The sequence below is a fragment of the Triturus cristatus genome, chromosome 9 (assembly GCF_964204655.1).
Source record: "Triturus cristatus chromosome 9, aTriCri1.1, whole genome shotgun sequence".
Lineage (NCBI taxonomy): Eukaryota > Metazoa > Chordata > Amphibia > Caudata > Salamandridae > Triturus > Triturus cristatus.
The window spans coordinates 763155878-763173636 of record NC_140592.1 but is presented as its reverse complement, the minus strand read 5'-3'; the positions used below and the strand labels follow the sequence as shown (position 1 = coordinate 763173636).

At 45.3% G+C, this 17759-nt stretch overlaps 1 protein-coding gene across 2 annotated transcripts in view; it reads right to left on the bottom strand.

Annotated features, from left to right (window-relative positions):
- The window catches only part of LOC146798805 (uncharacterized), a 105390-nt gene extending 90867 nt beyond the window's left edge, over positions 1-14523 (bottom strand). The window contains exon 1 of one of the 2 annotated variants that reach the window (XM_085626114.1): positions 14135-14523. In XM_085626114.1, the coding sequence (XP_085482240.1) occupies positions 14135-14257 (123 nt within the window). In that variant the 5' untranslated portion in view covers positions 14258-14523. The remainder of the gene's footprint in view (positions 1-14134) is intronic. The other variant, XM_085626115.1, reaches the window with a different exon arrangement.
- Between the last annotated feature and the right edge of the window lie 3236 nt (positions 14524-17759).

Below are 17759 nucleotides of genomic sequence, written 5' to 3'. Positions count from 1 at the left end.
AGTATCCCTGTCTTTAAAGACTCGACTTTTCCTCCATGTCCTCTCTGGGATTTACTCCAGTGCTTCTTGTGTGTTTATACTCTGGAACCTTCCTGTATCGTGGATGCTAGAACGGTATCGCACAATGATTAAAGCACTGAGCTCCGTTTTTCTCTGATGAACAGTGGTGCCTTGAGAGAGCACTTCAGAGTCTTTCTTATATGTATGAACCTTGTACTGAAATCAGTGTTCCAACTTTAATCCTTGGGAGTGTTTCAAACTCCAATCTGTGATTTTGGTTATTCTGCTCTCATTTCGGGCTTCTTATGAAACCTGTAAGTGCATGTCACTGAAGTCAGTGTATGGTCACTGTCTTTACAGACATGTCAGTGTACAGATGGTGAGTGCCTCCTCTTGTAAGTTTAGTGCATTGCGTCCTCGCAAAAACAGAGGTTTTAGTCCGGGGCACATCTACCCCACAAACGTAGAAGATCTCAGAAGGGACAGATTCTGTTACGCAGTGTTGCACAGCTGCAGAGCAGATCCAATACTGCAAATCTCTTTTTTCTAATTTTATCCCAAGCCCCTTCCCCTAGAGGGACAGGGTGTGTTCTAAGGTTTTGGTTCCTAGGAATTTACTGTCTTGGGGAGGGATAGGAAGTCCAGCATTGGCTCCAGTATTGTCTCTGCGGTTAGGACTAGGTGAGTGTATGATAGGTGCTACCCCGACGTTGCTAACTTGTTTAATGGGTGTTTAAGATGTTGAGTTGACAGATGCTTTCAGGTGGGAAGTGTAGAGTGGGGGGAAGTTGGGGGTGGTTTGAGTTTCAGATTTTAAGTTCTGTTCTGCTTTCATGTTTACAGGGGACACATTACCATGTAGCCACTTCAAAGGCAACCTGTGCTCAAAAAACTTAAGAAGAACACTGACCTGTGTCCACAATTTAAAGTACTGACCTGGGACGTTTATGGGCTCTTAGATAAGATAAAAAGGGGGGATGTTATCAGATATGTGAAAAGGCTGAAAGGCTGGTATCAACAATCCTCCTTCAGGAAACCCACTTACTGAATGTAAGCTGCCCCTTTCTCGGTCGCTTTAGTTATACCAGTATCTTTCATGAAGGCTTTGCCAGGGGGAGCCAGAACATGCCCAATAGGCATTACAGAATCCCAGTTAGACCCACTGGTTCACTTTCTGATCTTGGAGGGCATCTTAGAAGGACGGCCGTGGGTTCTTGCGAAGTATATACCTCCCCCCTAGACTTGATCAATAGTACTCCAAAGGGATTATCTGGTGTCCTGCTCCAGGCTCAACTCGGGACATGGCTGTTGGGAGGGGACTTCAATGTGATCATGGACAGATCCTTAGACACAACATTGACTGCCTTGTTCTTGAGAACCCTGGCCCTCAGCAGAGGGGCAGCCTCTCTAGGTTTGCAAGATTTGTGGGACAAATGTCATCCACATGAGAAAGTATATACTCATTGTTAAGCTTCACACAAAAGTCACTCTAGGCTTGATTACTTCTTTATGCATGTAGACTCCCTACCTTTGGTCATGGATGCCTGTATTCTGCCATGGGGTCTCTTAGACCACGCAACAGTGGAAATACAGCTTGGACAGCCAAACCTGGGGCATCTGGGATCTGGCAGTTTAATTCTTGGTGGATCTGGGAGGAGTTCCTGAGGGACCTCCTCCGGATGGGTAAAGGGGATTACTTTGAAGTCAACCAACACAGAGTACAATCCTTGGTCAGCCTCTGGGAGGCCTCTAAAATGGTGATCCATGGTAGTGCATTTGCAGCAGTATATAGCCAGGACCAAAAGAAGGAAAAATAAATTACCTTACTAGAAACCTAGATCCTTAACCCAGAATGCTCCATTGGGTCAGACTCACCTCAGAGAGCTACTCTGCCCTTGGATGAGCTCTGTGTAACATTGAGACGTAAATTCCTTGAAACGGCAAATGTTGCTGGGTTTCAAATAAATTCAAACTATATAAACAAGGCAATAAGGCATAGAAACTGATCTACTGGTTGACCCAGCGACAAGAGGGACCACATGTCATCCTCGAGATTCAGACGCCAGAGGGATAACTGATTTGTGCCACAGCAGAGATTGTAGAAATATTTGCAAGTTAATGTTGCACCCTATATAGCCACAGATCCCCACCACCACTGGAGAGGTCCCTCGCTATAGCCGAGGACCTACCCATACATGCACTAATTTGTGCTCAGCGTGTAGCACTGGATGCTTTCTGACTCTAGCGAAACTTCAGGTGGCCATTGTGGCTTCCTTCTCAGGTAAAATGCTGGGACCGAACAGCTTCCCTGCTGAATTATATAGGAGGTTCCCCTCCCTCATAGCCCCACATCTTCTAAGCCTCTTCACATGCATAGGCTACAGGCTCCTTGCTCTTAGATCTCAGGACCGCAACTATTGCTACCATACTCGAGACCGGAAAACTGCCTGAACTCTTCTCCCCCTATATACCTATCTATCTGTTAAATGTGAAATGCAAGCTCCTGGCCAAAGTGTTGGCTACTAGACTGACTGGAGTTATTATATCGCTAGTTCACAATAATCAAAACAGTTTTATGCCTGGCAGATCCACGTGTCACTGCCTGTGCAGGCTCCAAGTTGCCCTTTCACAGCTTGACCAGTTGCAGGAACCGGCAACTCTGTTTCTAGTCCATTACGGAAAAGCATTTGATATGGTCCATTGGCCTTCCCTTCTCCACATCCTGCGTCAAGTGAACTTGCCCGAGATTCTTAACTTTGATTGAGGAATTCTATGACTTCAATTGCAAGGGTGTGGGTAAATGGGACGCTTTCATTCCCATTCTCTATTAGGCGAGGCACAAGGCAGGGCTGTCCTCTCTCGCCCCTTCTTTTTAGTCCTGGTGAAGGAGGCATTGGCAGTATGGATCAGAGTACATACACAGCTGAAGGTCTTCTGCTAGGCAAATAACGACAAGGACAGGGTAGCACTGTGAAATGATGGTATGTAATTATACTTAGATTCTATGCAAAGTACCTTACTCTGCCTAATCCAAATATTGGATGTTTATGGGGACGAAGTAGGACTTCAAGCCAATTGGGAGAAATCTTGCTATATACATTTAACTGGCCCAATCCTCATACTAGTGCCGGAGGCTAGACTGTGGATCACTCAGGGACCATTCCGATACCTGGGCATCACCATCACCGGCAAACCTGCAAGGTGCCTGGGATATGAATATAGCCCCTATTATGAAGAGGGTGCGCAGGGACTTGGACTTCTGGACACATCTACCCCACAACCTACCAGGCCGGGTGGCACTCTATAAGATGCTAGTACTCCCTCTACTTCCTACACATGTTACAAAATCACCCATATATACTCCCTGATCTTCTTTGTGGAAATTGAAACTGTGATGACAAGGTTCTTCTGGGGAGCTAAAACCACCAGAATTGCATACACCAAATGCACAACACCAGCATACAAAGGTAGCCTCAGAGCACCGGACCCCCGCCAGTATTAGTGGGTGACACAGATAATTACACTTGGGATTTGGATTTTTGGATGAATACCATGACTCTGCCTGCTGCTTAGAGTTGTCAATCCCTGAACATTAGGTACTGCACAGCCTGCTCTATGGGATCTGACCTCTTGCCGCTCGGCTCCGGGTTTCTAGGATCCAACATTTGTGCTGGAAGACTGCCCTATCCCACATCAAATGATTGGGGAGGCCAACTGCTCAAACTACTGCTGTGGATTGGTTGTGGCTAAAACATGTTACTCAACTATTGGTCTTTTGCGGGTGGGATCTGATTGGAATCTAGACATTAGGTGACTTGTGGGACTACGGCCACAAAATGTTTCAAAGTTAACACACCACAACAAAAATGCCACATAGAGTAAAATGTAATAAACTATTTGAAACCAAAATGACAAAAATCCGATCAGTAGAACAGGAGATATATGCTTTTATAGATATAAGTTATGTATAGCTCCTAAAGGAACCAAGAGCCATTTGTGGTTATCTGGTTGTGCAAGAACGGGTGAAAGTCACAAGTTTAGGCTGACTGCGATGAAGCGTGAGCTATATGCAGGGACCAGGTTGCTCCCCCTGAAAAAGCTACCTTCTAAAGTCCAGCACAAAGAGTCCAGTTATCAGTGGAGGAAGCCACGAGGAGCAGGGAGAGTGTTGTGGTTGGTCGTCACGGTGGTGCAAAGATCGTGTCAGGCATTGCGGACAGTTGTTGATGGAGCTTTGTATTGGCAGCCACAGTGGGCTGTCATTGTTATAGCACAAAGTGAGGATCTCGTACTGCTGGTCATTGCTGGTTGTCGCAGTAGCGTGAATAGTCAGGTTCACCTGAGCTTCACATTGGCGGCTGACGCAGGCTGCAAGATCTTGGCGCAAACTGGCCCTTTCACAGTCACGAAGAGCTCAAACCTTGAAGTTTTCTCTTTTTATTCTAGGAGGAGCTAAACTGAGGGTCAAAACAGGGTTTTAAATTACAATTCCTCAGATACCAAACATGACATTACTCCCTGCTCCCGGTTTAGGTCTGGCAAAAGGTTTCTTTTGCCAGGTCGAAATGGCAGTTTAAAAGTGCACTCACAGGCTGCAATGGCATGCCTGAGACATATTCTAAGGGCAACTTAGGTAGAAGGCACAATAGGTACTGTAGTGGTGTTTTACAGTGCCTGCGTACCTGTACTACCACTTTACTGGGGAGTTAAAAGTAAACTAAATGTAACAATTGGGTGTGAGCTAATTTTACCATGTCGAAAGAAAACAGCACAAGCACTTTAGCACTGGTTAGCAGTGGTAAGGTGCACTAAATCCTAAAAGCCAACACAAACGAGTTTAAAAAACAGGAGGGACTGAGGTAAAAGGTTTGGGGGTGACCCTTCAGAGAAGGCCAGGTCCAACACTTTTAATTACCTTAAGGCTGAATTTGGGCTCTCAGTTCTTTAAGCATCTGATTTCACAACATGTCCTGGAGGCCCACAAGGAAGCTTTAGGGGCCGTCCCAGATTACATTACCCTGAAGGCTAAGCTGACAATGGGCCGTTGGGCAGCAAAGGCATTTCGTGTCTCTACAGAACCCTGCAGCTCGGTGCCCCTGACCCCCTAAACACACTATGTGGGAGGTGGGTAGACAATGTTGGGGAAATGGATGATAATGATTGGTGGGAACCTAAGAAGGCCTCGTGGCTATTGACTATCCCAGCTACCCTTAGATTCATATAGTTTAATTACTTCCACCGCACATACTACAGCCCATACCAGCTCTGGAAAATGGAGCAGGTTGAGACGAAAGTGCTGATGGCCAACCCAGTCATAACCGCTAACTAGAATGCAATTCACAATCAACTTGACGTCTCATACAGACCACAAAGGGGTTGGATCAGAGAGTGGCCTTAGTGGGGATAATGGAGTGCAGGGGTAGTACTAGATATAAAAGATTGCTGGCTGGAATCGGATATCTGGTAGCCAAAAGGGGCATAGCCAGATGCTGGAGATCACAGAAAAAGAAATCTACAAATAGAGGGCATCCCCCTGCAAACATCACAAGATCTGGGGACCGCAGCTTTCAGGTTCTACAATTGTTGGAGATTGAAACTTTTTCTTCGTAACTAACTATTGTATATTGCTGAGTGGGCACAGATGCCACAATGTATGCCATTGTTGTTCAACATTATTGCGATGTGCTGCCTTGTAGTTCTATATTGGTTGTTCTAAAAAGTAATAAAGCAAAAACTGAAGTGTTAAAAACAAAAATCAGCTTGAAGAGGGCAGTGGCTTCAGGGCCTAGTCTGAAATGTCCTCTGCAAGTACCAGTCAGGCTTATAGGTCTATGAACAGATGATCCTCATGATTCCATCTGTCTTTCATGAACTGGACTAGCGAAAAGCACGGATAAACTTATACCAGCATGTATATCTTAATCTCTCTGCACCCATAATGATGCCAGCATGAAAAACAAGCACTGGCAAAGCAAATAGGTCTCGGCAATGCCTGAGCTATTGGTCTTGTCAATGTCAATGTCTTTTAGCTATGTTGTCTAGCAGCACATCTCCTGGTCAGCATGGCTGAAAGCAACTGAAAGCTCAGGACCACAGGATGTTGAGCCGACGCTGAGTCTCTTCGCCCCCCCCCCTCCCATGTTGAGTTTATTGCCTGCCCCTCCTAACATGAACAATTGCTATGACGTGGCATGGGCTGGCCGCATCATAGCACTTTTTTCAGTGGCTTTCAGCCATGCTGAACAGCTTATGTGCTGCTAGACAACGGGGGTAAAAGACATTCACATTGACAAGGCCAATAGCTTGAGCATTACCGAGATCTATTGGCTTTTCCAACGCGTGTTCAGTGTTGACGGGGTCTTGCTGAACAAATGTGGAATGGATAGTGAGAAACAGTTGAGGAGCTTTGAAATGAAGTGAGGATATGGTGTAACAGCCAGAACTGCTGACATGGGAACCAGGTTCGGATCTCGGGGTCACTGAACAGTTTGTGATTCTGGGCAACTCACTTACGCTTCCCCCTGCGTACGACAAATGAATGTGTCATTGTGTAATGTAACTGGTGAGCACTTAAAGTGTTCCAATAGCATCGGCTGGTGTTAGCAGTATGGAAAGGTCAAGGACGGAACAAGAGCTCCAATACCATTGGATCCTGCAGAAAAATACAAATAAAAGCAGCAGCAACGACAGAGGTGGGACAGAGGTGGTGGGGGTACGGGTCAAGCAGGGAAGCAGGAGGGAATAGGGAGAATGGCAAGCAATGAAGGTAGAAGGCGGGAGGAAGAAGCAAGGAAGGGGTAAAAAAATACCTTAATTGAAGTAGGATCAGCAACAAAAATGAATGTTTCATTGTGGAATGTAACTCGTGAGCACTTAAACCGCTCCAATACCATTGGTTCATGTTTGCTCTATGGCAAGACGGAGGAAGAAGCGAGCACGCCAATATTATTGGATTGTGCAAAAAAAAATAAACAAGTGCTGTTCGTGTTTCAACAAGTTTTTAAGAAATGTTTTAGTTTATGAACATGCGCATGCATAGTCATATGTGTGTATGTGTATAAGGGAGACTATGGCAAGATGAAGGATGGAACGAGCGCACCAATACGATCGAATCGTACACGACAAAAACAAAATTTAAAACAGCAGTGACGAGGGAGGTAGTGGGATGAAGGGTCAAGCAGGGAAGGAGGAAGGGATGGGGAGATGGACAAGCAATGACAGGAGAAGGGGGAGGAAGCAACAATGAAGAGGTAAAACCAAATACCTTAATTGAAGCACGATCAGCGACAAAAATGAATGTGTCATTGTGGAATGTAACTGGTGAGCACTTAAAGTGTTCCAATAGCTTCGGCTCGTGATCATGCTATGGCAAGACGGAGGACGGGTGAATGCTCCAATACCATCAGATTGTGCAAAAAAACTAAAATAAACAAGTGCTGTTTGTGTTTTAATAACTTTTTTAAAAATCCATTTGTTTATGTAAACATGGATGCATTTTAGTGGTATGTGTGTATGTGTATATGGGAGACAGCCTTAAAACACAAGTACTCCTATGGAGTGCTTGAAAACAAAAAAACACTAGCTGCGCAAACCGGGAGCAGTGTAGGGTGACATGTACTAGTTCCATAAGCTATGGGCGGGCCAAACACAAGAAGAGAGCATGACGCCCACATGCAATGAAGAATGGCACAAGGAAAATTAGAGTGCCGCTGAAGTGTACCAATGGTAGGAGATGGGAGGCCTGTAGGTCCCCAGATAGAAGACAACATATCTCTTCGAGACAGCACATGCGCTGTCTAGACGAGACCTATAAACAATAGATTTCGTACAGGCAAAATCTAGCGCCTTTGCCAATGCTTGTTGTGTTCAGAAATAGGGAGATTAAGTGATTTATCTGTAATCACAAAATGTGGAACTGAGGCCAAGGCGAGGGAGATGATATGGCGTCCTTTTGGGAGAGGATGTGGTATAAGCAGGGCCGGCTCTAAGGCGGTGCGATCGGTTCCACCGCACTGGGCGCTGACTTTGGGTGGGGGCACCGTGTTTGCAAGTATATTAGGTTATAAAAGCCCCTGTTGCTGTGTTCCGGCCTCGAGAAATTTTCAGGAAACCATAAAAATGCCAAAATAACTCCAGGTGATTAATGTTCTTGCTGGATCTAAAGCGAAGTTTTGTCTAGAGGAAGTTTTGACTGATTGTAAGGTAGCACAGAGGATTAATATGCCTACTGCAAAGAAAGTGTACTATGCAGATTACAGAGTGCATATAATATAAATAGGTCAGTGGTTAGTGCTTTTGTCAGATCATTTTGTTACTTGCATTTTATAAGTTAAACATCTAATAGAGAGCAGAGAGTTATAAACTGTCATCAAAGAGCTACATGCTAAAGGCAAGGTATAGATTAGAGCTTCCTGATTCCCCCCCCCCCACGCCTCCCCCCAGTTTTTCGTTACCCTAATGTTGCAAAAAGGGTTTATTTGGATAGAAATTAATTTTTATTAGTAAAACCAACCCCCAACCTTAGTGTTAAGATTTAAATTCTGAGTTAGTGCTTCTCCTGACCAAGCACACTTAAACTATACTGCCTACCAGTATGGATAACAGGTGATGCTTACACCTCATAATCCTGTGCTTTGTGTAACATTTCCTATACTCTGATCTACACATGTATTATTGTCTGTGTGTGTGTGTGTGTGCGCGTGTGTGTGTGTGATGTAAAATGACACCCTACACTGGTACGGGTGGTGCTATAAAACTAATTTAATGCATCTGATAGATAAGTGGTTTGGAGACGAGGGGCACTGTTAAAGGGTGGTAGTGAGGGATTCTGTGACGAAGGAGGTCATTGGGGGGGGGGTGCCAACAAACATTGTCGCACCAGGTGCCACCAGCGCTAAAGCCAGCCCTGGGTGTAAGGGCCAGAGCTGCCGAATATTGGGCTTGTAAACCAAGTTCGAGTTTTGGCTGAGCTTAACTTCCTTCATTTTGGGCAAATGACTTAATCTCGCTGAGCATACAAAAATTAATTTGTTCTTTTGTAAAGTAACTGGTGCTTATGTAAAGTTCTCCAATACCCTCAGGTTGTGTTGGTGCTATATAAAAGTGTATAAAAAAATAAGTAACTGGTGCTAATGTAAAGCGCTCCAATACCATTGGATGATGTTGGCGCTATATACAACTGTACAAAAAAAGTAGCTGGTGCTTATTTACAGCACTCCAATACCTTTGGGTGATGTTGGCGCTTTATAAAATTGCACAAACACAATGTGAAAAGCAGAGTCGGGGAGGAGAGGATCTGTGCAACGGAGTTAAGAGGGGCAAGCAGCGACGGGCGGGAGATGGACGGGCAACCAACAGCAAATGCGGGCTGTCACTGGGAGATTAAGTGATTTGGCTGTAATCACAAAATGTGGAACTGACGCCAAGGCTAGAGAGACGATGTGGTGTAAACGTCTCAGCTGCTGACTATGTAGCTGTGAAACCAGGTTTGAGTTTCAGCATCGGCTTACTTTCCTTGATTCTGGGCAAATCACTTAATCTTCCTGTGCCTACAAAAATGAATGTGTCCCTGTGTAAAGGAACTGGTGCTAACGTAAAGCGCTCTAATACTTTCAGATGGTTTTGGTGCTATATAAAACTGCACATAAAAACCCAGAAAGAATCACAGTGTTAGGCTTGATTACAGTAGTGAACATGAGAAAATACATTGCATCGGCAACAACATTAAAAGGACTACTTTTGCCATGAACACTGAGAGGCAGGCAGACCTTGATGACATCAAGACTCAACCTGACTCCTCTGAAGACAATTCAAATTAAGTAACAATGGCGCACGGAAACACTTCACCAGTGAATGTGGAAAAAGTAACAAGTGTCCCGGAGTGAGGAGTCCCACCCTATGAAATTAGAAGCAACAAGGTGAGACACAAACAGGACAAAGGTGGCTAGGCAATTTCGGCAGAAGACACAGGTAATTTAGAAACTCTGACATGCCTTGTGATAAAGCATACCTGATTCACTTGAGGTCTGATTTTCCAGCTATAAACACTATTGTTGAACGGCCATACATGGTATAAACAAGCCCACACTTAGTATCCACAGGCGCAGAAAATAAACAGACACTACACGTTTGCCAAGTAATTGCAGCCCTGTACACATGCTTCAATCAGCACGTCAGCAATACACTAACAGGAGATTAAAAGGCAGAACACCACCACTCACTAGAGCAAAACAAACTACAATGGGGGTTTAAAGCAGTGACCAACTCGGGAAGGGGGTGAGTTGTGGATGGGGCAAGCACCGGGAGAAGCAAGTGAGCAAGCAGGGATGGGAGGGAGGAGGTGGGGGAAACAGAAAACAGCAATGAAGGCAAAAGCAGTGACCGGGGAGGGGGTGATCTGTGCACGGGGCATGAGGGCGGGTGGGAGACAGAGCAGGTAAAAGCACAAGCACAGTGTAGAATGCTGAAAAAGAAAGAAAAAAGTAGGTTCTAAAATGTTCATAAAAACAGGAGCAGTGGATGTTTACAAGTACTTGGTCCATGCTCTGGGGGGGAGGGCTAAACACAAAAAGGGGCATGACCATGCATGCCAGGGAAAAATGGTGATAAAGAATATGGGACAGATGAAGGAGCGAGCACATAGGAAGCGTGTGGGTGGGCTGAAGCCCACAGATTAAACACAACATATCTTTTCAAAACAGAGAATACGCTGTCTAGCCGAGACCTAATGAGGTATGATTTTGGTTCCTCCTTATCCCTGGCTTGTGGATGCCAAAAGCTCATCATGTCTGCACAGTCAGCAATCCTCACTGCAATTCATGCTTTCCCCTTTCTTGAATATTGAGACCCTATTGATCCAAACAGACACCCATATCAGCAAAGCATATATGTTAACCAGTGGAGGCATAAGGATACCTCTTTCCTAAGTTCCTTCTCATCTCTCAATACCTGTGTCACAATCTGAAGGAGATTGGAGCCCCAAATCCTAGACCTTTTTGTGTCCTCATGCAATGCTCCGCTCATTCCTTTTTCTTTTCAAGACTTCTTAATTTGCATGCTTGATTATGAATGCACTCCTTCAGGCCTCGAGAAATCTACTAGACCACTCATTACGGCAAGTCAGATGTTATCAGGGCAAGCTATTTTTAGGGACTACTGGCTCTGTCTTGTGAGAGACTCCATCTGACAAAGAACAGGTATTTTAATTCAGAAAGTGAGAGAGCAATAAAGAGGGCTTTAAATCGTGTTCCATTTACTGTGGGTTCTTCTTACAAATTGTTCCCTGTTTTATCTTGGAGATCACTTTACAAAATCCTCTAACTTTGCAGTTAGAGAAAGAAAAGTAAAGTGAACTGTCTGACAAACAAGCTGTGTGAAAGGAAAGGCAACAGGATGTCAGTGGTTTTCTAACACACATTTAAATAGCTTGTAAATTAACTGTACAAAGATTTCAAAATATTTCAGTAGATGGGAAACCACTTTGTTTTAGTTCTGATGTGTGATGGAAACAAATATTTTAATAGGATTAAAACAAATCAGAACACTTTACTTGGTGATATACAAATGAAAAATATTTGCTGGAACCCAATTTTCACATTATCGTTTGTACAGTAAAACTGCATGTCAGTGGGGAAGTATGTGACTATTTCAATGGGAATGGGACATTTACAAATGACGGTGCCCTACCACATCATGTGCTAGTAATATATTTATCAAAAGTGAAAGATGTGTTTGCATTTTACATTAATGTATTAATTCAGCATTTCTCCATGGAGTTCACACAGTGGCATTAATCGTACAAAAGCACAAGTAGTCTTTGTAGATTCTTTGTACAATCCCCTTGGCACAATCAGTCGAAAAACCTGCAGGTATGCTCCATATATAGGCCACCATGTAATTAAAGCTGTGGTACATTTTCTGAAGAGATTATCCTGGAACAACAGAGGTGGTACCCGCTTCAGTACACAGGTTGCAGCAACCAAGGCAAAGCTCTGTTGGGTCCATCCATGGGGGACAGTAGACTGACACATGGTCATGCAATGGAGGCAAGCAGCCTTGGTGAGTGAGGAGTAACCCACAGGCTTGCAATGCAGCAGCGAAGTCACAGATGTGCTCTTTTGGGCTCCCCATGAGCTAACTGGTACAGGCAGCCAGAGTAAATGCTATGTGGGATCCATCCATGAGTAACTGGTGCGTGATGAATGGGCATGCACTGGTTACATTCAGTCATTGTAAATGGTCTTGAGAGTCTGTCCTCGAGTGACAACGGACACACAGGAGAGATGTGGCTCTAGTAAATATTCTAGAACATTAGAAAAGTTTGCTTAATTGGCTTACGAGGTGAATGTCTTGAGAGCAATCTCTAAGAAAAGTGAAAGTTTTTAAACCTGAACTTAGAAACATTCCTGCCCCTGCCCTGATGACAATGCTACTGGTGAACCAAGAGGCAAGTGAGGGTCAAGTGTACCCTTTATGTAGGCTAGATTTTTAATATACATGGAGCAAAGGTTTAGTCTATTAAATCAATCAGAATAGTTTTTGTACAGTAGACATGCTGAACTCACATTTTTGAAGGTGCTCGCATATTTGATTTAAAAAAGGCGACTTGATAAAATAAAATTTTTGGCTAGGATCACACAATCTGAGACCAGATTATTAGTCAAGCGCATTACAGTTAGGTCGAGCAGATTATTCAAGTCACTAAGCCTGCAGGGCTAGTAACATTTTTATCATTTTCCGAGGTCTGTTCCCTAGGATTCTCTGGGTTTTATCTTTCCTCTGATTCTGATGTCGGTATTTTCTGAAGACTAAAAAGGTTAAAATGCAGAACGACAAACATTAAATATAATAGCCAAGCAAGGATCTTCTTTTTGAAAACTTAATATGGCTTTACTTAAGTAAATATGCCTACTAACTTCGGGAAGTCTTCAGGAAGATTCCTTTGAATCTTAGTACTTCAGTGATATCTCTTAACAACTCCACCCCAAGACTAACATTCAACTTCGGATCAATGGCTTGCCCAACAGAGACACGGTAGCTCAGAAAATATAAAAGAGGTGATGCTAAACATTAATTGAAAATATGTTACATCCTTACCCTCATCATGTGGCATGCTTCATCGCTGGCTTTGCTCTTTTGTGGGAATAGGCATACACCAGCAAGTATCAGTGGTGCGGTGCACTAAACGTAGCTGAGTATCTTGTGTCAACCTTATTTCAATAGCCTGCCACCTTTAATTGGAAATTCAATGAGCTTAGAGTCCAGTTGGTTTCTCTGCTTCCAAGGACAATAGACACATTTTTCGCAAGGATTGCTTTGTTGCCCCAGAGTTCCACAGGCCCCAGATAACTGCCCTGACACATAAGTGTAACACTAACAGCCGCTGCTTAAAGACGAATATAAACATTAATATAAGTTTTAACAGGGATTTAACTTTCTCAATGAGGGACAAATTATTATAGAAGAATGTGCACCACATTGGGTTAATCTACCACATTTGGAGAGTATGATTGACACGAGTCAAATTAAAGGCGCAACAGTGCTTTGTTCATACGAAGAGGCCGTTACTGGTAATTAAACAGGTTAATACCACATTTACTTTTTTCACCGTGATCAGTTGCAAAACCCAGCCACTGAAAGTAAAACTATGAAAATGTTATTTTGTGTGATCCATGTGTCACTCGTCTCTCTGGTTATTGAGAAAAAATAGAAAAAACAATACAAGAAAAGAAAACCAAGGATATGAAGCTTGTTCTTGGTGACATGTTGTCACCAGGTAACCTCTAGGTTATATAAATCAAGTCCTTGCGCGTCATGCTAGCCCAATCTGTTTTCCCATCTCTCGGTTATCATACGGTGCAAGATAGTGTAACGTGCAGAATTAACAATTGCACAGTTAAAACGCATCTGCTCAGGGAGAAAATTGGCACGCAAAGCGTCACAGGCAGAAGACAATGCAAACAGTCCACAAATGGGAAACTGCTGCACATTAACTTACGAAAACGTCTGATCTTTCACAAATATTTATGAAAACAAATGAGTAAATGCAATCTCGGTTATGGCGTGCATGTCATTGATTGTACAGCCATTGCCTATAGTTCAACTCGGTGATGCTTCCCATGAGATTAACTCTTACCTCATCTGAATCTTTCACGGACATTTCTATACAAAGATGCCTTCTCCACGAAAGTTCAGGTTCTGCACAAGAAGATGTACAATAATGCTGAATATTATGGATGCAAGCAGCTTCCTCCAACATGTGCGCGGTGTGTCAAAGCATCTTTTTTAACGCGCAATAGGAATACTGACTGAGACACATCACGGAGCGCGCGCACATGAACAACACTGGTCAGTTTGATTAGCCAATCGCGTTCAGATACCATTAGGATTCTAACTATGCCCCCGATGACGAGCGCACTCGCACGCGCCCAGGCTTCTCTCACTCAGTGCTGGGGTTCGTTCAATCATGTATTCGCGCAAACCTCGGATATTGAACACCATGTTAAAAAGAACACTACTCCCTGTGCCTTAACAAGAGCCACACGTCATTTCGTTTCCAAGACATCGTTTTGGGGAAACATATTCTTGAGTCTAAGAATAAAAAAGCTGCGGGCGAATGGAACGAAGAAACAAAGGCCAAAGGGCCATTTTCGCGCTATGAACAACTACATAAATATATACATATTAATAGAAACAGCATGCATATTGTTGTGATCCTTTTCCCTGTTGTGAGAAGGCGTTATGGTGAACATTTGTACGCATGTTGTTGTGATTAGTATTTCACACTCTGAGCAGGCGCGGTGGAGAGATCGTTTGTAAACACAGTGTTTCTGCGAGGAAGTCTTTACTGCTGTTTCTAAACTAGTTAGTCGCAGTCACCTCCAGATTAGCGGGGGCAATCTGGCATCAGCCTGGATTTTAACAAAAATACTGTACAAAAAAAGCTCTTGGAAGAAATTTTGTTTTGGCAGGATTCAGATGTTGTGATTAGTTCGGTAGAGAGATTTTTTTGCTCGAGGACTGCACTTTTTTTTGAGACTTGGCGGTAGCCAAGACCTTACGATTTCACTAAAATATGTCTGGTATACTTAAATACAGGGGTTTCAGCCACCTCTCTTTATCCATTGGTCTGTTGTGTCATTCGCATTTTGCTTCCGCCCACTACAACATAAAGCATGGGGCAGTGGGTCAGCCTACTTCCACCACTGGTTAACTTCACTTTGAATGGCGGCATTTTGCTCTCTCTCATAGTGCCAATATCGGCAACAGTTATCACAAAGCACATAAGTACATAAGTACATAAATAAAACACACAACACTGTAATGTAAGTGGCGAAATATTGCTGCAGGTTTATTAGCATAACCAATATGCAAACAAGGTGGGTTATCTTACGGGCGATCCCAGGGCAGGCCAGCCCTATGCCGCCTGCCCGTCTGACAAGCCTAGAGTCACCATGGCAACGCCAACTGGTGTATACCAAATATTGGGAGGGTCCACCCCTCCCATCCGTGGACCACCAGTCCACTTGCTTCACACGCCCCCCCGTGATGGGTGGGCGGAGCATACATGGCAGCCCCCGGTTGCTCAGACCCACAACCGCCTTTCGGTTAACGGGGCGCCGTCGTTCTTCAAGGGGTCACGCTAAAACATCCCTGGGTATCCTGGCTTAGCACCCCGCAGTGCTGCTGCATGATGTACCCCTTGGTATGTGCAGACCCTGGATCGCCCTGTAACTCCTCCTGCAACACAAAGTAAAATTGTTAGAAAAAACCTGCCCCCCCCCTTTATCCCTCCGGACGCCGGGTAAGCGGAGGGGCGGGCAAGGCGAACGAGCGGACAAGAGGACGAGGAGGGGGCGGAGACAGTATATGTACCCCTGTCTCCTCCCCGCCCTCGCCGGAAACAGCTATCTGTTGGGGTCTCCCCCGGACTAGCCCAGGGACTCGACCTCCCACCCCTGTGCCTTCCTGTGGCACTAAGGCGGCCGCCCTCCAAGGGGCGGGCCGCTGCGCAACCCCCCCCCCCCCGGGCAGCCTTACATAGTGCCAATATCGGCAACAGTTATCACAAAGCACATAAGTACATAAGTACATAAATAAAACACACAACACTGTAATGTAAGTGGGGAAATATTGCTGCAGGTTTATTAGCATAACCAATATGCAAACAAGGTGGGTTATCTTACGGGCGATCCCAGGGCAGGCCAGCCCTATGCCGCCTGCCCGTCTGATAAGCCTAGAGTCACCATGGCAACGCCAACTGGTGTATACCAAATATTGGGAGGGTCCACCCCTCCCATCCGTGGACCACCAGTCCACTTGCTTCACACGCCCCCCCGTGATGGGTGGGCGGAGCATACATGGCAGCCCCCTGTTGCTCAGACCCACAACCGCCTTTCGGTTAACGGGGCGCCGTCGTTCTTCCAGGGGACACGCTAAAACATCCCTGGGTATCCTGGCTTAGCACCCCGCGGTGCTGCTGCATGATGTACCCCTTGGTATGTGCAGACCCTGGATCGCCCTGTAACTCCTCCACAGCCTTGGGAGTGGCCACCGTCACTACCAGGGCCCCCCACCAAGGTAGACCTGTTTACTTACAACCTGCTGCAGCCAAAGCTTCCCCTAGGTCCAGTAGGAAAACATCCATGCTTAAACTAGAGAGGTGCACTTCATCTCCCTCCAGGCACCCTGTGGACTTGGCGTGTATAAGACCATGCCTGATGAAGCCAAGACCTCTTTGCTCTGCGCAACTGCGCATGGCTCCCAGTAGGCCTTTATACCTACAGCATACCGATACCGGGCTTCTCCCAGGTCCAGCCAAAACAAGTCTACGCCCAACCGGGCCGGCGGCCAGCGTGCACCATCAGGACAGATTCCCCCATCCTTTCTAAACTCCCCCGAGGATTTGACTGAAATGACCTTAAACCTAAAATAAGCGATGGTCCAAAGTTGCCTTTGCATGGCTTAAAGAACAATCCCTTTGACAAGACACTCCTGCCTGGCAGTGCCCATGCGGGAGGAGGTAAGAGTTGACAAACCCATCTCGCTTCCTCTTTCACTCCGTTGGAGTACGCCCATCGTATTCCATCAGTCACCACCAAATGTAAAGCCTTGCCCTCCCAAAATTTTGCTAGTTTACCAGGGAGATACAGGTCAGGGTGACCACAGAGGAGAACAACGTGTAAAATGCTTCTCTAATTGAATACTGGGAAAGCCAATTGTTCTCCTGCTGATTAGTAGCCCAAAAGTGTTACCCCGGTGTTTCCCTTGATCATATGGACCATACTCCCCTGTTGGAAGGCCACTTCCACAACCTGCATAGCTGTCAGCCAGTGCTGGAGGGCGGGAGAAGTTACCCGGAACCGATACTCGCATCACAGGTACCTGTTTCGTCGAACTCAAGGGCGGGCTACTAAGTGAGCAACCAGGCTCCGCCCTAGTATCCAGAGGTCAAACCCAAGCCCCTCCCAGTTCTGCTGCTTCACCTGCCTGTTAACAGGAATCCCAGGGCAGACCACCGGCCTATAACCCATGCTTGGCCATGCCTGAGCTAAAATACCTCTGAACAGCATGACAACAGGCTAACCAACAGCATTGCGTTCTGAATGTTTCTGACACTGCCAAGAAACGTGCGCATAACTAAAGCAACCATGCCATAAAATTAACAATTCAGCCTTCTATGAAACAAGACGTGCCCTTGTGGCAATCCGAGTAGTGCTCCCTCCAAGCCAGCAGCCCTACCCAGGCAACCCGCACCCTCT